The sequence below is a fragment of the Canis lupus genome, chromosome 14 (assembly GCF_003254725.2).
Source record: "Canis lupus dingo isolate Sandy chromosome 14, ASM325472v2, whole genome shotgun sequence".
Taxonomy (NCBI): Eukaryota; Metazoa; Chordata; class Mammalia; order Carnivora; family Canidae; genus Canis; species Canis lupus.
Window position 1 is genome coordinate 22,819,003 of NC_064256.1, and position 22,905 is coordinate 22,841,907.

At 38.9% G+C, this 22,905-nt stretch overlaps 1 protein-coding gene and 1 long non-coding RNA gene across 2 annotated transcripts in view; one reads left to right on the forward strand and one right to left on the reverse strand.

The window, feature by feature from the left end:
• Window positions 1-22,905, forward strand: part of LOC118350567 (uncharacterized) — a 171,443-nt gene that overhangs the window by 59,577 nt on the left and 88,961 nt on the right. The window lies entirely within an intron of this gene.
• COL28A1 (collagen type XXVIII alpha 1 chain) overlaps window positions 1-22,905 on the reverse strand; it is a 162,135-nt gene that overhangs the window by 34,985 nt on the left and 104,245 nt on the right. Inside the window, exon 27 of the mRNA XM_025471268.3 lies at window positions 22,102-22,170. Within this exon, the coding sequence (XP_025327053.3) occupies window positions 22,102-22,170 (69 nt within the window). The remainder of the gene's footprint in view (window positions 1-22,101; window positions 22,171-22,905) is intronic.

Below are 22,905 nucleotides of genomic sequence, written 5' to 3' on the forward strand. Positions count from 1 at the left end.
TTTTTACCTATATTTATGTGAAAAGCAAGATAATTGTTATATTTTCTGTAATTTACTTTCACATGCTTTAGTTTAGATAGTATCATGAGAATGTGTATGTGTAATTTAGTTTATACTGTAGGGATGCAGAAGTAACATTTGAAATACCATAATCAGTGGTACTGGCCTGTGCTTCAATTCTTACTATCTGAATTTGCTCCAGAGGGATGAGAAAAACAATTTACCCTTGGGAAAATAAGAGGTAGTCAAGATCTGTCATAGATAGAAATGTCATGCAGGTACTTCACCCCTTGCATGGATGGGAATGAGAGTCAGCCAAATACTTTTGGAAGAGCACCCTAATTCTAGAACTCATTCAGAACAGGTGCCTCCTACCCCCATCCCATAATGAAGAGTCCCTTCACTGATCTAAAAGGTTAATTGATCCAATCATGAGAATATGGGTATATTTGTCTCAGAGAAATAATTTTATGCAAAGAGCTTATCAAAGTGCTTTAAAAAAAAAAAAAGACAATTGGAACTTGGACCATGCTTTAGCGCCTTCTTGGTAATGAGTAGCTGAATATCGGGTACAATTCTCTCTGAAACTTGGTTTAATTAAAAATATGACTCCTGATAGCAAGGTTGTCTAGGAGGAAGCAAGTAACTCCTGCCAATTTCTAATCTTTAGAGGCTACCAATTGTCACCATAAAGAACCTGACAAATCTAAATGTTGGAATTGACCTTGCTCAGCTCACAACAGGCACGGCCAAATGTGCTCAATTTGGGCATATGTTCCCCCTAATCATTTCGTTAAACTTTTTTGTCTCTGCTTCCAGTTTTCTGTCTCTGTCTTCTAGCAGATGTTAACATGGTTGAACAATTAGCACAAATATTCCCAAAGAATCTCAGCAACGGTCAAGCCACTTAACTGGACTGTTTGATTGCTTGGTGGACACGTGTGTTGCTGTTCCGATCTTCCATCTGATTGCAGGATCTGGTCCCATTTTCCAATAATAAGGTTGTTCTTAATATAAACGTTAGAATTAAATACATCGATAGGTCATAGTGCAAAGCCCATCATGGCTTCTAGGGGTCTTGCCAGCTCAACTCAGTTGTACATGTTTAACTTTTTCTGCTTAAATAGCCTTTTGTAAAACCTGCCAAGTTTCATGAAAATCTTGTATGGCATGTGGATATCCCTGCAGCACACATGATAGGATACAAAGAGACAAGGTCAGCTTTATGGCAGTTGCCTCGGCTAGAGACGGAGGACTCTGGAATGCTCCCTTTCCTGGCCACCTGCACAGTGTAGGCTGTAGGCTCCTGGTTTCCCTCCTGCCATTGTCAGCTTGTTTTTCACTTCTCTAGAGTCTGTCTCTGAACCCTTGGTGCCCTCAAGGTGGATGTCTGCCATGGTCCTTCCTTTTGTTTTAGTATTATCCTCTGTAGTATTGTCTACTACCATGGCATCAGTGGTGACCTTCTGAGGATAATCTCTACTTCTCTAGCCCCAGTCTCACCCTAGTCTCTATGCTCTGGCCCTAACTTTATATCTGCTTTCCAGAACTTTCCACCTGTTAGCCAAGTCAGAACCAAATCTATCAAGTATAGACATTCTCTTCAGGCAAGCCTGCTTTGCTTTCTGCCTTTTTCCCTCTCTGACTCCTCTCCCAGTGCCCAGGTTTGGGATTCTCTTTATGTTCTGATCTTCATGTCCTCTCTGTGTCCCTCCCAGTGTCCTCATCTCATCTGTGGACCAGTTCTAGCCCACCAAACACATCCAAGGGGTCTTGTCTGACCCACTCTCACCCCAATCACAAGTAAAACCCCCACATCAGCCCACACCTCTGTGGTATATGTCTCCTCGCGGGTTTGGGTGCACACATCTTTCTGTCCTTAAATTCTCAAAGTAGAGGCACTTCATCTTAATTGTCTTTCTACCTCCTAAGGTACCTGTTTCAGGTCCCTGCATTTCAGACCTAGCTAGATGGAGTGGATATGGAGGCTGGCTACCTTTTTGGTAGAAGCAGGAGGTAGCAGCTCCAGCTGTCAAAATGAATGTGTCTTGACTGTCACACTTCTGGTGTGAATGCTGGTAAAGATGATGTTTACTTTATATCATCACTCTATGATTCTGGGGGAAGAAAAACTTATTTAGACTGTATGTGACATGTTTAATTTTACCAAAAAGAAGATACCAATGAGACTTTCAGCCAGGTCTATCCTTAGGCCCAGGGTATGATATTTCCTGTCAGTAGGTTTGGTGACAGCTGTTAACTCCTGTGGTGCACCAAAGAACAGACCAAAAGGTGAATGCCCCCCACCCCCCACTTTATCCCATGGTCTTCTGTGGCCACACCAGTGACTTCTAAGCCAACATAAGCACACTGCCTGCTATGCCAACAGTCCCCAGCCATCCTGGCTCTTCAATTGCTGCTCCTCCCATGGAGAAATTATGGAGGCATCATTGACACTGACATCAAAAAACCATAGTGGAAATTCTGCTTTTAAATGCTTATATTTGAGATGTGAATTTTGGACCTGTGCCTCTGTATTGGCCTCCTGCTTTTATTACCTATCAAAAGGATTATAACTACTGAGAAACAGTGACATTCTAGAAACTGATTTCCTCTACCAGGAATTAAAAGCACAAAAAGGACTAACAACTAACTGATTGCTTTCTCAGAGAATGTCTTTCACCAGAGGGTTCACAACATTAGTTCTTCTATGTGTCTCTTTCTGGATATGATATGGGAGTTAAAGAAGTCATATCTAGAGACCCATGAATTCTTTGAGTAAAAGCAGGGTAAGCTTATTTCCCTTCTCATAATGTCCTCCAGGTTGATTTATATTGTTCCTTATGGCATGAATTTCCTCCAATTTGGGGAGGCTGAATAATATTCTATTGTGTGGATATTTCACATTTTCTTAATCCATTTGTGCTTTGATGGGCATTTAGGTTGTTTCATATCTTGGCTGTTGGAATAGTGCCACAGTGAACACAGGAGTACTAAGTGAAACAAGCCAGCCACAGAAGGACAAATACTGCATGATCACCCAGGGTTAGATGACCGAATAGTCAAAGTCATAGAGGCAGAGTAAAATAGGTAGCTGCCAGGGGTGAAGAGGGGGAAATGAAATGTTGTTCGATGGAAATAAGGTCTCAGTTATGGAAGATGAGTAAGTTCTAAATATGTGCGGCATAACATACTGCCTATAGTTAGCAATACTGTACCGTACACTTCAAAGATTGTTAAGGTAGGTCTCACGTTAAGTATTCTTACCACAATAAAAAAAATTAAAACAAAGGCTGAAAATAATGAATTTGTTTTTCAAAATATAGAAATGATAAGGCTATCCAAATATATTTTTAAAACAAAATAAAGAAAATTACATTAATTGGAAAAAGCTGGGGGGATAAAAGTACAATAGGGCCTACTTCCTATAGACAGTTCTCAGTCTCTTTCATTTATATGCCTTGTTTTCCTTTCTCATTGCTTCCAACTCAACATGATAGAAACTATTCCTAATGATTCAGATGCTAGTTTCAAAGGGGCAGAGCTTACACATATATGGCAACTTTCCTCTTGATTTTTCCCTGCAAAACTCCTCTAAACTGTCTTCTTAAGCAGTTCAATGACAACCTAACAATCAACCTTACTCTACCACAGAACACACAGATGCGGTTGGCATCTCTCAGGCCAAGAAACAGAATTGAAGCAATATGAAAACATCCACAAACTCATAGTCTCCTATAAAAGCATATGTTTCAAGAAATTCAGTTATTGATAAAGTTAACTCAAGTTTTAATTGCATCACACTTGCTTCAAGGATAAAGCAAGAAAACATGCAAGGGCCAGTAAAAGAGACAAACATATGTATAATGAAATAATATTCACAAGTCTTTATATGCCTAAACTTGTGCTCACAGTGAAGTAGAAAATAGCATAAAAGGAGTGGCAGCAGCAGAAAAATTCATAAGTAGACAGATTTCAGTTCAGAATGAAGAAGGAAAGCCTACCAATTATAGCTATAGAATAAGCCTTTCAAAGCACAATGAAATGGAAATGCTAGCACAAGTATGGGAAAGTACAAGAATGTTCTCTGCAGCATATCTAAGCAGATATATAAAATTGTCACATTCAGGTAATGAAGTACTATGAAACTGCTAAAAAGTATAGTAAATCTTTATGTATTGATTTGGAGGCCCATTCATGCTCTATTTACTGAGGGGGGGAGCAAGTTGGGAAAATAACGTATAAAATTATTTTAAAGGCTGTTGCACTGTATATGTGTGTGTTTATACATCTAGTTGAAAATATGGAAGCTACACATCAAACTGCAAACACTGACAATCTCTGTAGGGTAGGACTGCCGGGAAAAGTAGAAGACTTTCAGAAGTTTACATGATTATGAGGTATTTGGATTTGACAGTTTTCTTTTGAAAAAGGAACAAAGCTTCTCGAATTTGCTACAAGGCTACTAGGAAACATATAAGACAGGTACAAAGTTTCCATTCCCTGGAGTGTCTAAGCAGAGTGTAAATGGCCAGATGCCCTTTAGGATGTTGTAGAATAGCTTCTTGTGTTGGATTGGAGAGGAATTAGTAGAAACCCATTCTAATTCAAAATATCACAGGCATGCCTCTAGCAATCGCTTTCTCTTTGGCATCATGAATATTGCTTTCTGTTCACTAGATCTTTTCCATTGGCATACAATATATGTACATACACACATACATACAATCTCTCCCATTTTTAAGAAAACCTTCCTTAGGGCACCCGGGTGGCACAGCCTCCAACTCTTGGTTTCAGCTCAGGTCATGATCTCAAGGTCATGATATCAGGGGTCATAAGATAGCAGCAGAGACTGCTTAAGTGTCTCTTTCCCTCTCCCTCTGCTGCTCCTCCATCCCTCTCTGTGTCTCAAATAAATATATTTTTAATTTATTTGACACAGAGTGAGTACAAGCAGGAAGAGTGGCAGGCAGAGGGAGAGGGAGAAGCAGGCTCCCTGTTGAGCATGGAGCCCAGTGTGGTACTTGATCCCAGGACCTCAGGATCATGACCTGAGCTGAAGGCAGATGCTCAACTGACTGAGCCACACAGGCACCCCTTCTCTCTCAAATAATTCTTTAAAAAGAAACTTCTTAATCACACATATCACTCTATTGCTCAATCTCTACGGACCTCATTTTCAAAAGTATTGCCAATTGTGCTCTGTTTTCATTTTCTTTCTCATCATTGTCTCTGTTTTATACTTTTTATTATAAAGTAATTTCAAACATACAGAAAATTATGATAATAATACAAATATATCACATATTCCCTTCACCCCCATTCATCAATTGTTAAGATTTTTTCCAGGTTTTATTCTGTGAGCGTGGTGTGTCTGTGTGTTCTGTGTGCATATATGTGATTCTTGTCAAGGTCACAATGACGATGTTGTCAAATCTAGTGACCACTTTTCACCTTTCAAACAATCAACAGCAATGAAACTAGATGACCATGCCCCCCTTGAGATAATTCTTCACTTGGCTTCTAGGAACCACTTCCTCTTGATACTCTGCCTACTTTTCAGTCTCCTTTGCTGTATCCTCTTTGTCATACAAACCACCAACTGATGGAGTTGTATGCCCAGTCCTTGGATATCTTCTCTGTCTACATTTACTCATTACATCTTTCCATTTATGCTCAAGACTTTAAAAACTATCTATATATCATTAAACCAAATTAGTATCTCTTGTGTTGATCTCTTCTCTGAACTGTAGATTTCTATCCCCAGATATCTATTTAACAGCCCCACTGAAGATTTAGCCTCATGTGTCCAAATTGAAATTTCACATTATTTGAATTGATTTCCTCCATACTTGGCCATCCTCATCTTCCTATAGTCTCTCTCAGGTCAGAAAATGGCAACCCCATCCTTCTAGTTGCTCAAGTCAAAAATCGTAGTCATCCTTGACTCTTCTCTTACACCCTACATCCAACCCTGAATCCAACCACCCCTTCCCATTTCTACCATTACCATGCTCAGCTAAACCACCACCATCTCTCACCTGCACTTTGGCAATATCTTCCCATTTTAATTCTTGGTCTTAATACCCCCCCCCCCCAGTCTATTTGCTGCATGCTGCTGGAACCATCTTTTTAAAAGATGATTTATATCAGGTTGTTCCTCTGTACAAAGCCTCTGATGGGAGGGAGGAAAAAAAAAGCCTCTGATGGCTTCTTATCTCATTCATGACTCACTGAAGTCTTGTCATTGTCCTAATACTGATGTTCCTTGAGTATGCCAGGCCTGGATTCTTACTCCAAATTCCTAATTAAGAAACCCAAAATTCCTCCTACCCACTGCCTAAGCTTCTATCCCACTTTTTAGAAAAGGTTTATTTGTTTTAGAGACAGAGTACACACGAGCAGAGAGTGGGAGAGAGGGAAAGAATCTCAGGCAGACTTCCCACTGAGAATGGGGCCTAATGAGGGATCCAATCCCAAGACCCAAGATCATGACCTGAGCCAAAATCAAGAGTCGACCACTTAACAGACTGAACCACCCAAGTGCCTCCTACCCCACTTTTTAACATGGAGAATGGAATATCAAGGACTAGGAATGCAGGGTGAAGAAGGACAAAAGACATGGCCCAAAAGAAAGTGTTTTGGACAAAATAAGCAAAAGCAGGTGGTAAAGAGATTCTCCCAGTGGGAGATGTGTTGCCCTGAGTCCTCTGTTCCTTCTATTCATACTTTAGAACTTACCATCAATACAGCCGGTTACTCTGGGGAACTGTATGTTTTCCACATTGGCTGACATTATTAGGATTTACTTCCAGTTTATGATTTCATCAACAAAGTAAAAAGAGTTAGCCCTGAGGACTTTTTGCTTCCTCTTGTCAAGGCTGGTTGCAATGTCATTGTATCATGCAATGGTAAATTATGTAGTGGTGAATTATAAATACACATTCTATGGCTCAGAAGGAACGGGCTCATTTTGGTGTGTAAGAGAAGGCTTCTGGAGGAAGTGTTATGTAATATGAGCCCTGACATAGAAATAAGAGTGAGCCTGCTTCCTTGATGGTTAGTAATGTTGAGCAACTTTTCATCTACTTGCTAGTTATTTGTATATGTTCTTTGGGAAAATGTTCATTGAGGACTTTTGTTTATTTTTTAATTCCATTATTTCATTTTTATTTGCTATTGAATTGTATAAATTCTTTCTATATTTATGGCATTAACCACTTATCAAATGTATGATTTGCAATTTTTTTCTAATTCTGTAGGATGTCTTTTCATCTTGTTGATCATTTCTTTTCCTCTGAAAAATCAATTATTTTCAGATTTGTTTTTTCATTATTGTTTAGTAACTGGTAAATTTTTTTATTCAGTTCTTAATCTTAATTCCAGTGTAGTTAACATATAGTGTTCTATTAGCTTCAGGTGTGCAATATAGTGATTGAACAATTCTATACATTACTCAGTGCTCATCAGGGAAATGCAAATCAAAACCACAATAAGATATTGCCTCATATTTGTTAGAATATCTGTAATCAATAAGATAAGAGATAACAAATCCTGGCAAGGAACCAGAGAAAAGGGACTCCTCATCCATTGTTGGTGGGATTGCAAATTGGCACAACCACTGTGAAAAACAGTAGGGAGTTTCCTTTAAAAATTAAAAAAATGGAAGTACACAATCCAGAAATTCCACTTCTGGGAACATATCCATAGAAAACAAAGCAAAATGTCAAAGAGATATCTGCACCTCCATGTACATGGAGGCATTGTTTTTAACAGCCAAGACATGAAAATTTTGAATGCCCATCAATTGATAAATGAATAAAGAAGTTGTGTTATATACATGTATTAATCATCCATAAAAAAGGAAATCCTGCCGTTAGTGACAACAGTGATGGTTTCTGAGGGCATTATGCTAAGTGAAATAAGCCAGAAAGAGAAAAATAAATACTGTATTTTTTCACTTTATGTGAAACCTTAAAAAAATAGGGAAAAAAAAACCTTGGAGAAACCAGATTTGTGATTACTAGAGGCAAGGAGTAAAGGTACAGAGATTGAATAAACATGGTCAAAAGGTGTAAACATCTAGTTACAAGAGAAATAAGTACTAAGGATGTAATATACAACATGATGATCACAGTTAATACTGCTCTATGATATATTTGAAAGGTCTTAAGAGAGTAAATCCTGAATTCTCATCACAAGGAAAAATCTTTTATGTCTTTTTCATTTATTTTTTATATCTATATGAGATGATGGATTTTAACTACAGTAATTGCAGTATTCATGCATGTAAGTAAAGTCATTATACTGTATACTTTCAACATAAAAAAAAAGTGAGCCTACTTAAGCAGGGAGTGAAAGAGATCTCTCCAAAAAGAAGGAAAGCATACATAGAAGCACTGGGGCCAAGGTACACAGGAACCAAAGGCTTTCAGAGCTGTGAGGTTGAGAAGATTTAAGATTGGATGTCCAGACCTTATGGAGTCATGCTAACTTGTGAAGCTGTCTCTTTGGGTATATGCTAAAAACTCTTTAGGTTTATTTTCTTGATATATAAATATATAAAGGTTTTTTAAATTACAGAACAGAGGTACCTGGGTGGCTCAGTTGATTAAGCACCTGCCTCCAGCTCAGATCATGATTGTAGGATCCTGGGATCAAGCCCTACCTTGTGCTCCCTGCTCAGGAGTGAGTCTGTTTCTCTCTCTCTGCCCTTCCCCCTGTTCATGCTCTCTCACTCTCAAATAAATAAATAAAATCTCTTTAAAAATAATAAAATTATAGAACAGATTTTGAATAATATAGTCACATCCACACCTTTTCTATGGATGAGGGTTTTGCTTATTAAGAAGTACATTCTAGAATGTTTTCTAATAGCCAAGAGAAGTCAGGACCTTCTTTTACTGGACTTTGGCCGGGAAGTCAGGCAACAAGCAGTATGTCTGTCACATACATGTCCTAAACCTCATAGGTTCACCTATAATGTTTTCAGCATATGGTTAACATAGACTGAGGAGAGAGAAGAAAGAGAGAAAGTCAAAGGCAAGAGGAAGATCCCACCTGTGTTTTCTCCAAAAGCATGATGAAAACATGTCTCTAGGGTGAAGATGTTTTATAGTTGTACACAGTACAGCTATAAAACACAGTTCAGCATGGTTCAATAGCTTAAACTGAGTTGGTAGATATGCAACCTGATTTATGTGTCTGGCATCAACTGTGCCAGAATGTTTCTCATCACATGTTTCTACTTTCAGATACAGGCAACTAGATATAAATCCTTTCCGAGGAAGTTAAATTTATGTGAACTAGATTATAAAACCTAGATTTTCAAATATCATTTGTAATTGCCTAGATTCCTAAATAGCCTCCCTCGTTCAGTCTCGGTCCTGCTACCGTCTGTTCTCAGCCCACCAGTCACAGTTATTCTTTTACAAAATAAGTCAGACCAAATCACAGTGTTGGTTAAAACCCACAAACAACTCCCCACTTGACTCTGAATAAGAGCTAACATCCTTACAAGGGCCTATCTGGCTAGACATGAGCTGGACCGGCTCCAACCCTCTGCTGTTATCTTCCTGACCTCACCTCCAGCCACATAGCAGGTCCCTTTACTCTTCTTTTGAACTTGCCTGCCACCTTTCTAGAACCACAGGAAGGTGCCAGGCAAGTTCAGGGCTTTTGCACAAGCTCTTCTATCTGCCTCTGTTGCTCTTTCTTCAGAAATCCTCAAGAGTACCCCCTCACCTCCTTCAGATCTTTGCTCAAATGTTACCTTCTCACGATTTCATCCCACTTAACACTTCATCACATCCCCTTACCCTGCTCTCCCTTTCTTTGCCATACCAGTTTCATCTTCAAACATACTATATAACTTATTTACTATGTTAATTGCCAATAAAATGCAATTCCCATGAGTCAAGAATCTTTGTCTTATTTGCTTATGATATACCCCAAGCACCTAGAACAGAGCCGGGAATATTTATGTATGCTCAATAAATATTTATTGAATGAATTGCCACAATATAATTTTATATAACTAGCTAGGACTAAGTATTGGAGTCAGTATCCCTAATTTTGAGCAGAAGGAATATCTATTTTAAAACATATATAAACTTACTTTCCTTATATGCAGAACAGAAACAGATCCTATTTGAAGGACATGCTAGTATTACTTATCTCACAATCCTGGCAAAGAGTGCGTGTGCACTATTATTTAAGTATATATGTAGCAGGAAAACACAGCAAATGTGTTTACTTCACAAAATTACCATAGTAAGGTAAATCAAGAAGAACAGACTGAGGTCTGTGGAAGAATTATTTCTTTCTGAAACTGGCATAATAATCACAATGGGAACTATTGACTCATCAGATTTCACTTTTCAAAACCAACAGAAGCCAGTTGGAGAATTTTCAGAAGGCTAGTATTCTAATACATTAAAAATCTATTTTCTCCTTTGAAATTTAAGAGCCACTATTTAAAGGCACAATTACATATGCCAATAAATAGTCTTACCAAAAAAGTTCACTGTCTTTACACTGATAAAGAGAAATTGATAATGAATGTATTAGTATTCTTAAAATGTCATCTCTACAAATACAAACTCATAGGAAAATCTATTTTCAAAGTTAAAACTTCCTGGTAAAAATTACTTCCTGGTAAAGGTGTGAAAATGTAACAACTAGATAGCATACGTCTCTCATTTATTTCTAACTTGATTATTAACTTAAAAGGATCAAGGGAAATGTAATGATATTGCCATGATTGTCTGATCTGGTGACAGGTAATGATGAATTAAATTTTTTCCTCTTTACCTCCTTAATCTATTAATGTAAGTCTTTAAAGTTAGGACCTAGATCAAATCAATCAAGAATTATTGAATATATACTCTGATTACCACCAGGCAGATCCCACTGAGCATTCAAAAGAACCACCAGATACAATGCCTTAGGTTCATTTGTATCAAACAAATACATTTACTTTGATAGCATCCACTGTGATCCTGTTGTACTGTGATAAAAGATAATTTGGGCACAAAGATCTACTTTCAAGAAAGCCAAATACAGTATTTCAAGTAAACTTCTACCTGTTAGTCCAATCAAGCATACCAACTTGTAAGAGTAAGGTATTCTCACTATTAAACACTAGGACTTAAAAAAGAAAAAGAATTTATCATTTCACAAGTTTAGAATTCTCTTAGTAATGGAATTCAATACTTGTTTATTGAATCAAAGAACGTATAAACGAATCATGTTGTGGGTCAACAATTTGATTACAGGTGGAACTTTACCATCATCCATCATACATCTACCTTCATACCTCCATTCAACCATTCATTACCTTGTTCATTCATTATACAAATATTTATTAAGTGTCTACTATATTCCAGACACTCTGTTAGGTGTTGGGGAATTAGACACAGATGAAAGAAGCTAAGTCCCTGCTTTCCAAAAAAAATTTTTTTTAATCCAAAGAAGATAAGCAAAAAGATATATATATATTTTCAGATGGTGATAGTGCTATGAAAACAATAAAAAGGAACAATATTATAGATTGAGAATGGGATGATGAGTCTCCCAGAAATGATAAAAAAAAATACTATTCCACAAAATTAAAAATTCTGACAAATTAGGCAAAAGACATAAAAAAGAATCTACACTAGCTACATGATAGTAAAACTGCATACCACCAAATAAAAGGAGAAAGCATTAAAAGTCACAGAGACAAGGACAAATTATCATTAAAGGAATAGTTAGAATGATAGGTAACTTCTCAAGAGCAACAATTAGGACCAATTGATGGGAAAAATCTTCCTGCCCTGAGAGAAAAAGCTGCGTACCTAGAATTCTATACTCAGAAAAATATCTTTTAAGAAGAGATTAAGGAGAAAGAAATATAGTTTTGGGGGCACCAGAGTGGCTCAGTTGGTTAAGCATCTGATTCTTGATTTCAGCTCGGGTCATGATCTCAGTGTTGAGGGATGAATCCCCACATTGGGCTCTGCACTCAGTGTGGAGTCGGCTTGAGATTCTTTCTCTCCCTTTTCCTCTGCCCATCCCCACTGTACCCCCTCTCTCTAATAAATAAATAAATCTTTTAAAAAAAGAAAAGAGATATAGTTTCAGGCAAACAAAAATGGAGAGGTTGCTCTGGTGGTTCTTTAACCAAAGGAAATTCTGAAGAATCCACATCAGGCAGAGGGAGAGTGGTTCCAGTCTGAGGTGAAAGATGGATTGGGTAGAAAGTACTAAATAAGTGAATAAATCTAAATAAACAGTGAGTATATATTTTTAAAAAAACATGATCTAGGGGAATTGAAAAATTTAAAATATAAAACAATAACGATAGGGTAGAGGCAGATGGAATTAAGGTGTTCAAAATGATTGTAAGAACCAGACAGGTAAAATGGGTATTTCCTAAGGTAAATGATAATATCTTTAAATGTAAATATTGAAAAAGAGGGAGAAAAATGAGTAGATTCCAAACAAGTAAAGGGAAAATATAATGGTTAAAAATGAGTAAGTATCAAAAAGGGGAAGAAAAGATTTTCAAAAAGGAACATAGAACATGAGGGACAAATGGCCCAAAGTTAGATGGTAGAAATAAATTATAAAAGTTCACTAATTACAAAATTGTAGCTGAACTAAAAATGCTTCTGACAAAAGACAAACATTGTCAGACTGGAGTTTTAAAAATCCAAATACATGTTGCTTAAAAGAAACACGTAAAGTAAAAGGATACAAAAAGGCAGAAGTAAAAGGATAAAGGTAGAACATAAGCAAAATTTAACCAAAGAATAGTAACTATATTCATTTCAGGTATTGGAGGCTTTAAGGCCAAAGGCATTACTACCCAGTGTCTTAAAAAAAGTCACCATTGTGAGCAGCTCTGGTGGTTCAGCAATTTAGTGCCACCTGCAGCCTGGGGTGTGATCCCGGAGACCCTGGATCAAATCCCACTTCAGGCTCCCTGCATGGAGCCTGCTTCTCCCTCTGCCTGTGTCTCTGCCCCCCCCCTCTCTCTCTCTCTCTCTCTCTCTATCTCTATCTCTATCTCTATCTCTATGAATAAATAAATAAGTCATCATTGCCAATTTTCTATTCTTTATTCCCCTTTCTCCTTTTTCTTTCTAATTCTCTTTCCATTTCTCTCCATATCAATACTCTTTGCTCCTCTCATTCAGTTTCACTTTCCTAGGACAGAACACATACCCATTGTGCCCATGATTCCTACTCATATGATGTAAGAAGCAGTTTTGAAGAACTGGTGATTGAAGAATTGGTCACAAAATGAAAGAAAGATTATTCTGGGGTTATCTTTATCGCCTATCAGTTTGAGCCACAAATACCCACAAACTCCATACTCTTGGCTTTGTTAGAGCTTCTCTGCTTATGAACAGGTAATTACCTCATTTTCTGTCATATATTTAAAATTAGAAGTCCTATCTGCAACTAGATAAGCAAAGGTACTGATAATTTAAAAAGCCAATAATTGTAAAGTCCTTCAGATGTTTGTAAAAGCATAAAAAGTGTTTGATTACTTATCAGTTGGCCTTAACTGACTTGTCAAAGGTTTGCAGTACAAAAGAGTGGGTCCTTCAACCAACAATCCAGAAGGGACTTAATAAGCCTTTGTGTGTGGGGCAGAGTGGTTATTACAGCCTCACCCTGAAGCCACACTTGCCAGCCCAGAGCCTGCTGTAATTTCTAGTCTTAGGCCTGGCCATTGATTTCAAAAGGTCACTACATCCAATCCCTGGCTTCTGACAGAACAGCACCCAGGGGAAAAGAAGAGCTTTTTAGTGCCTCTCTCTTTTAAAAAATTTAGATTATCATGGTAAAAGACCTTACTACATAGATCTCCTGTCTGGAAGGGCCACCTTTTAATTTCAAGATGCAAAAAAAAATTTTTTTGAGTGGCACATCTGAAAGTCTCAAACGGATCATTTCCTCTTTCTGACATCTACCCGGACTTGATTACTACATGTCACACAATGACTTCAGGGAGGCACATGAGAAGCAGGGGTGAGTGGCTTTGGATACATTACTTAACATCTGTGTATAGAACACATGGAATATAAAGAATGTAATATGGTCCTGGTTCTCTCCCTGAGCTCAAAGCCCTGAAGAATAAAGTTACCTCTTTCTTGAAAGAAGGAGAAAAATATATACTAGTAATTTACTTCTAACCAAGCATTGATGGGTGGGAAAAAGATAAAATACCTTTTATAAATTTTCAACAGTGAAATTCATATGCTAAAAAGATGGTGACAGCAAGGTATTAATTTATTCATGTCCTTCATTCAGCTTAGTTTTGTACAGACAGTATCTGTTACAAGAATGAAAAGGAATAAATATATAACATTTAAATCTTTATTTATTGAATGATATGAATGGATGGGTGGGAAGAGGAGAGGGACAGAGGGAAAGGAAGACACAAAGGGAAAAAGGAAAAAGTCAGAACAATCTGAAATGACAGCATGCTTGCTGTAATTATAAATGATGTACTATTATAACATGAGTACCTTTAGCAGCATATAACTGCTCAAATGAAGTCATTCACATAATTTTCAAATATTTGGTGCTAACTTAATCTTTTTTTTTTTTTTTTTTAATATTCGGCATCAGACCATGACATCGGACATTTATCTTTATTGCCTAGTGTTCGGTCTTTTGATTTTTCTTTGGAACTAGGGAGACCATAGTAAAGCTTGGGGAAGGATATACCATTTACTATGGAAAAAGTGACTTAAAAATTATTTTTTCAGGATGCCTGGGTGGCTCAGTTGTTGAGCATCTGCCTTTGGCTCAGGGCGTGATCCCAGGGACCTAGGATTAAGTCCCACATCGGGCTCCCTCCAGGGAGCCTGCTATCCCTGTACCACCCATCTCTGCCTCTCTCTGTGTCTCTCATGAATAAATAAATTAAAAAATATGTTTTTCCTTTGGGGTTTATGGCAGTATAGGAGTAGTCACTAGTCATTGCATAGGGCTTTATTCATGGCAAAGATGGAATATATAGAAGCTGGCAATAATGATTCAAGACCACTAAACTGAGATCCTAAAATCTCCATTCCAGTTCTGATTTGGGGAATAGGAAGGCTATTTACATATAAAATTTTAATAATGAAACTGAGAAAGGAAAATACTGTACCATATCCTCAGATTCATACTCAGAAATAAAATAAATAAATAAAACAAACAAAACATCCTTTTTTCTAACTAGCTTGAAAGTATGAAAACCACTTGGCCCAGGAGGAAAATGAAAGCATGAAGCAGTAAATGAGAAATGCAAATGGTCTCAGAGCCAGCTGGGTAAAAAATAATAAAAGGTATAAAGGTATAATACAGGTATAAGAGGATGCCTTCAATGTCTGAAAACTAGGTTTGTGGATTTTGATTACCAGGATTGACTTTGAGTCACAGCCCTCCCCCACCAGAAGCAATCTGGCAGGTGTAATCCCAAAACACTGAACAATTTCGAGGTCAAGGTACCTCTCATGTGCTTCTGATGACTCCTTTCTATGTAGGGAAACCACTGTGGGAGTTTGAAAATTACAGTACAGGAAAAGTATTAGAAGCTAATTCAAAGATGGTTTCTGGTTTAAGCACACATACAATCTATGTTATGCTATTAACTATATTCTTTATTGTTTCAATTTAATTTTTAAGTCATGTTCAGGTTGAATGTGGTGATTTACTATTACTGGGCTGGTTTGTTTTTTGGTTTTTATGCTGTTGTTTGTGGTCAGGAAGGAGAAAGAAATTTTTAAGTTGAAACACTAGAAAGTCACCATATTAAAATATGTGTGTGCATATATTGTTCTTTTTAGTAGTATTAACACCATCATACAGGTTATGAGTTTGGAAGACTAGAAAAACCTCCTGTCAATATCTCTGCAGGTATTTGCAACCTGGTGTTTATCAAATCTACTCCCAAATTTTATTAGGTCTCATTCTCCCCCCCTTGAGTCAGTTTAATTTCAACGAATAAATCATTTCTATTTGGCTGTTACATGGGGGCAATTTTTCCATTCTGTAATAGGTCCACTCTAACCAAATATCTAGTCAAATGGTTTCTGGAAACACTTTTAAAGTGATCAGGGATATAGGTAGGAGCCAAACAGAAGGCTGCTAGGTTCTATGTGAGATTTCCACCACAGTATGCTCACATTCTTTATGGTATGCTTTCTTTCCCTTTCTTTCTTTCTTTCTTTCTTTCTTTCTTTCTTTCTTTCTTTCTTTCTTTCTTCTTTCTTTCTTTCTTTCTTTCTCCTTCTTCCTTTCTTTCTTTCTTTCTTTCTTTCTTTCTTTCTTTCTTTCTTTCTTTCTTTTTCTTTCTTTCTTTCTTTCTTTCTTTCTTTCTTTCTTTCTTTCTTTCTTTCTTTCTTCCTTCCTTCCTTCCTTCCTTCCTTTCTTTCTTTCTTTCTTTCTTTCTTTCTTTCTTTCTTTCTTCTCTCTCTCTCTCTCTCTCTGTCTCTCTCTCTCTCTTTGAAAAGGCAGAGGGATAAGCAGGCTCCTGATGGGGAGCCTGATGCCAGCATTCAATCCCAGGACCCTGGGATCACACCCTGAACTCAACCACTGAGCCACTCAGGCGCCCCTGCTCACATTCTTCCAAGCTTTAGCCTTTCTGATGAAGGGATTTCAGAAGGTGGCAAAAGTACTTGCTGCAGTGAAAATGGTGCTGGGGGTTTTTAGAACTACAGTTACTTTGATGCAGCTGAAACAAACAAAAATGTACCTAAGAAATGACATTAACCCTAAACATTGAGCCAAGAATCTTAAAAGGTTCTGGGCTGTACACTGAGCTTCTAGTCAGAGAGCTTTGGAGGGAGAAGCCATTTTTTTTTTCAGCTGTCTTCATGCTCAGCCCTGCCAGCTGGGTTAACTCACCCACCATCAGACCTCTCTGGTCTCAGATGCTATTGGAGTCCTGGGTAATCAACACTGACCTTTCCCTTATTCCTCACGGGATCCTAATTATTGGGTCCTCTTTATTCTTCACATCAGCTCTGTGGGCCAGCCTCCCTCCTCTGACGCCATGTCTCCCAATCTTGAAATCTCAGCTTCAGGATCCAGGTGACCCATGTCCTCTCGCTCTTGGCTTTGTCACAGACAGGAATGAGCATTTCCTGTTCCTTTCCTGGTCCTGCAAAACCCAAAGTCTCCTCCAGCTCTGTGGCTGGTAACCAGCCTGTCTACTCAAGACAGGTTTCTAAATCATCTGCTAGTGCTCCTGATGCTGTGTGAAATAAGAAGGTATCAAGGCTCTAAGGTTTTCTTTTGAAGTTAGGATAAAAGGAATGATGAATCTGAACCCAGCCTTTGTAAGCCTGGGTAACATTGCCCCACAGTACCAGGACAGTGTGAGGCATCCTGGAAGTTGCCATGGAGACCACTCTTGTCTTCCATTTGCTTCTGGAAGCACCAATATACTTCAGAACAACAAACAACTTTAAATTTGCCATCCTTCCTAGAAACAGGTTAAATTAGGTGTGGCGTTAATACCAGCTAGCTCTTCACCAAACCTCTTCTGGTTCTTCTTCCTGGACACACAGCTAGATAGCCTTTCCATGATGCTAGTCCTAGCCAGTAAAATGGGGCAGAGGTGACATGTGTCAATGCCTGACCAAGGCTTTGGAGAAGTAGGTGTGCCTCTTTCACACTCTCCCTATCTGCCTGCTGGGTATCAGTGGTGTAGAGGCCGAGCACAAGGAGGAAGCATCAATGGGAGATGAAATTCTCTGAAATTTAAAATGAAAGAACATTGCTCACTGAAAAGGAACACCTACATTGGCCTGTTAAGCAAGCACAAATCTCTATTGTGTTTGAGCCATTATTCCTTTTGGGTTTTATTTGGTACTGCAGCTAGGCCTACACTAACTCCTGCAACCAATATTTTATGTTTTAGAGCACTGAATCATTTGAATGCCAGAATTCTGGGACTTCATCCTGGAAAATACAAGAGGGACTAGTGGAAAGGGAGGTAGAAAGGAAGGAACAATAATGTGAATAACTACAGACATTTACTGCACCTATAACTATGTGCCAAGCTCTGTGTTAAATGTGTTACACATAGTCTCATTAAGTTTCATTTATTCCTCATGCCAACTTTAGGTAATAGTACTATTACTATCCCTATTACTCAAATAGTGAAAACTGAGGCCAGGTTTTGGTCCTCAGGAAGCCATGATTCAAATCTGTTGACTCCATGGCCCAAAGTACTGGACACTTTGCACAATTTTATTTTCACAGTACCTTGTAAAATAGGCTGTCTTATCTCTATTATTTTAAAGATGAAAAAGCTAAGGTTCATGGCTTTATCCAAGCTTACACAACTAGCAAGACTCAGGCCAAAGCTCATTTCTTTCTATCATGCCTTGAATTCAGAATATAGAGGAGAGAGGTCATTTGGATTGCGTTTCCCTCCGTTTCTGGGTCCCTGTCATCTTAGAGGTTAATCCTTTAGCTCTTAGACTATGTGACCACTGTAATCATTGCTATTTACCCGCTTTGGAGATATTGGGATTTCTGCCAGATAATGTTCACCAGATTCCGCCAGCACATCACTGAGGCTATTCTTCACACTGGGTTGGCCTACATATCCGTGAACCCATCCTTTGCCACAGCCTGACTGCAGGGACAGTTCCTTCAGCCAGGGGATCAGTCATGTTCATGCCTAAATGCAGAATGGAAGCCAGTGGCATGGAAGCACACATTTTAATGAATAAAGGAGTAAAAGTAGAGCCCAGTCCACAAATCTACCTCAGAAACTCCTGAAGTCAAGGAGGGCCCTCAGGAATCTTATTTTTATAAATACCTCTTGATCCTCTGAGAAAAAGTACTACAGGAATGTCAGGGCTGATCAGGGCACTGGAACTGACTTCAACAAAGATGGAGAGAAGGAACCCTTTCATCACACCCCTCCTGGCCCCTAGAGGGGCTAGTTGACATAGCAAGTAATCCTTCAAGACCCCACTCCATTTCTTCTCCCTCCTGACTTAACCTGGAGGATTACTGGCATATCTATAGTCCATATTTAGGGGGATGCTCACTGTTCACAGTGGGATAAGATGGTAGCATCACATAACCTCCTGACCTAGTCCATGAACCCGAAGGACCAAGGCCAAAGAGCCATAGTCCATATTCATCCACTTAATCAATAGACATCTGTAGTTGAGAGAAAGCACTGGAGGTCCTGAAGGAACCAGGGCTTCTCTGCAGGGCAGAGCCAGCTGAGTCACAGTGTGAACTACAGAGAAAATGCAGAAAACTGCCATAGTGCCCAAGGGGAGTGAGCCCATTATGCTTTTATGTTTCCCAGGACCAAGGCTGCCACAGCAACAGCCCTGTGTGGTCCCAGAGCTTCAGGAGAGGCAGAAAGAGAGAGTTGCCAGAAAATCACATTCTACCCTATGGAGAATCAGGAGGAGGGGCATGAGTAGGGCAGCACCCACATTCCTTGTAGTCACGTGCATTCATTCTACAGATGGTAGACAGAGTCTTTTCTGATATCTGTCTGATCATGTCATCCTTCTCTGACTTTCAATTGCTCTTGAGATTAAGTCTAACCTCCTTATTGTGGCCTACTATAAACCCAATATATTCCATGTGCCTCTCCTCCATATTTTCTGGAGCTCAGAGTGTAATTATTTTATGGCCTATAAACTCCATGATTAAAATCATGTCTCTTCACCCGCCATTTTATATTGCAATTAGGTTATTTGCCTGACATAGATGGTACTTAACCAGTATTGGTGGTTAGTTGGTTGGTTGGTTGGTTGGTTGGTTGGCTGATTGATGAGTGACTACCTAAAGACACAATATTCTAGCAACAAAGTTAGGGAGGTGCTGGAACAAACCACTTATGTGATTGTTACCCAAGCGCTTCTTTTTTGCCATGGTTGGGACAGCATGAGAGACAAGGCACAGGTCACACACCAGTATTATAGCAGCAAGGGCTTCCACCAAAGACTTACCAACAGATAAATCAACAGAAGTGTTTTGCTATTTCAAATGGGTTTTAGAAAGATATGGGAAATAGGTCAACAAATGAACATAAGAAATTACATTTCACTCATCACGTAGCCTTAAAATGACTTGGAGGAACACCATAAGCTTGATTTTTCAGTTCCCATCCTTTTACAGTGATAGTACAACCCAGGGTCAAGAAAATGAGGTGGCAGTCCTGAGTAAAATAGGTTTTCCCTGTTCCCAACAGGATGCCAGGTGATCCAGTATGTCTAGAGAGGTTTTATGAGACAGCCAGTGGCCAGGGCTCACTGACAGATAGGATCAGACCACAGCCCTCAGTGGAAGAAAAGCTGATCTCATTTCTGCTAGCACTGGATATGTGACAGTTTTAATTTTGGTTCTTTCCCTATCGTGGTAGGCTTCCCAGCAGAGTCTCACTCAAGATAGATTTTGAGTATAGCATACCCTGGAGGGCATAAGAAAGGATGAACAATGAGGAAGGCAGGGCACCAGTCAGAGTTGGTGAGGATTAAGTGCAATCCACAGTGCTGCTTGGGAAATAAGGAAGTATCTCCCAGATAATAAAAAGGAAAATGCTGCATGTGATGTGATGAGTTCTGGGTGTTACATGCAGCTGATGAACTATTGAACACTACATCTGACACTAATGACGTACTATATGTTGGCTAATTGAATTTAATTTTTTTTTAAAGGGGAAAAAATTTAAAAAAGAAAAACGCTGGCACTGAATTTAACACAGTGGCAATAAGGATCTACCAGTGCATTTAGGCTGAGCTCCTGTTGGTGGAAGGACCAGTGGTCTAACATGGGTTCTCTACTTAAGCGAACTCATGCAACGGCATCTATAGAGCGTCACCATTTTTTAACTATAGAATTTTAAGATTAAGGATGAGAGTGATGTTATTTACAAAGAAGCAGGGTTTTGTTGGATTTTCCAGTGCTGGTACATCAGCAACATGGTAACTGTCAGGCCTTCCCTTGGATACTCAGCCCCACAGATGAGCAACTGTTATTTAAAGGACCTGCCGTGGAAGCCTTAGACATTGTGTGATAGATGGAAAGATTTAACACAGATTCAGTGAGTTTTGCTCTTGACTAAGCTCATTTTCTGCACAGGAGTAGGTGGTTTATTTTCAACACAGGATTTTCACAATTATTAACTTACACTCTTACTGTCTTCTACTTAATAAGAAATTCTATTTGAAATTTAGTTTCAAAAAATTTTTGAACATTTCCACTTTTTAAGAGTCAGCATCAATTATCTAGGGGATGAACTACCCAGTTTTGAAGCGCAACCATGGTAAAAACAATAGAAGTTTATTTGAGAGAAAATAGAATGAGAATGAGCCAGTACAAAATAAAAACTAAAAATCAATAAATCAACCTATGAGATGTATAAGAGGAAATTGTTTGAAATTACATGGCAACCTTTAGATGCCAAACTTTGTCTCCTGAGACATGGGGCACCCTGGTGGTCCCACCTTGCTGCATAAGCTTATTACTATTGAGACAAACCACAGAATATGAGTAGCTGTGAATTCCAATAACACCAACTCAGGACCTCGAGCCAGAGTTCTCACCCTGGATGCTCAGAAGAATCACCTGGGTGGGGGGTGGGGTGGGGGCGGGGCTTTCAGACTTCAAGTACTACACCAGAGATTCAGATCTAATTCTTCCAGGGGAGGTCATCAGTATTATTCATAAAGTTCCCTGGGCAGTTCAACTATGAGCTAAGACTAGGAAGCCTTGGGCTAAGAGCAGACAATACAGGTGAGGAAGATAAGAGACAGAGACAGACACAGGGAAAGAACATGCAGCTGGGCATAAATTCTCCACTCAGCTCAGAGATTGGCAAGAACAACAAGCCCACCATCACAGTTAAATGTCTCGCCGAGCAATTTATGTAATGTCTAGTGTTCGTGACACTAATGTGCTTAGAGCATTTTTACACTTCTGGGTTGTGTCTATAAGTACCGGAGGTCATTTTAACTGCTAAGCTTAGATTAAATTCATTTCATAACAGTCATGTTTGATATTATCCACAACCTCTTTTCTCATCATTCTGGAGAATTGAGAGGTGACTCAAGCGCAATCACATCCACTTACTTTAATTCCTTGTAATCCGTAGCCAGGGGGTCCAGGAGGGCCAGGCAGGCCTTTCTGCCCAATATCTCCCTGTTGGAAGATGAAGTGAAATTGAAGAGAAGTGTGAGAGGATTCAGGAAGAAATAATGTATTTCTGCTCTTGGCTTCCTTCTAACTAGGGTCTGATCAAGACTAACATCTATGTGCCCATAAAGCTAGATCATAGTTTATATAAAGCAGTGCTTTTCCCCAAATTTTAAGCCGCAGAACCCTTGGAAAAATCTTATGCATAATCCAAATATAAGTAAAAAGGCAAGGCAGGGCTACTTGGCCTAAGCCGAAGTGTGGCCTGGTAGCCTTGTCTGCATGGGCTTCTTTAGCTGCTCTACCACCAGCCCCTAGAACACCAGGGGTGTGAAGACCACTCACACATAATTCTGTGTAGCCTCTAATATGTTTCTCCACTTCAGTGTCAAGTGCTATTCACTAGGGTTGCAGTTAAAGTTTCAGTGGATCAGTATTGAATTTTTAAGAAAATAGATAAATGAAGCAAAAAGTACATCATTTCCTAGTATGTGTTTTTTACAACATAAGTTAACCCCATGTTTATTGAGGAAAGACTTCTGCGGTCAAATGAGATTGGAAAGTGTTCTACACCACGGTGTGTGCCTCTCCTTGGAGACCCCTAGAACACACAGGCATACCTTATTTTATTGTTCTTCACTGTTATGTTTCCTAGATACTGCTCGTTTTACAGATTGAAGGTTTATGGCCACCCTGTGTTAGGCGAGGTCATCAGAGCCATTTTTCCAATAGCATTTGCTA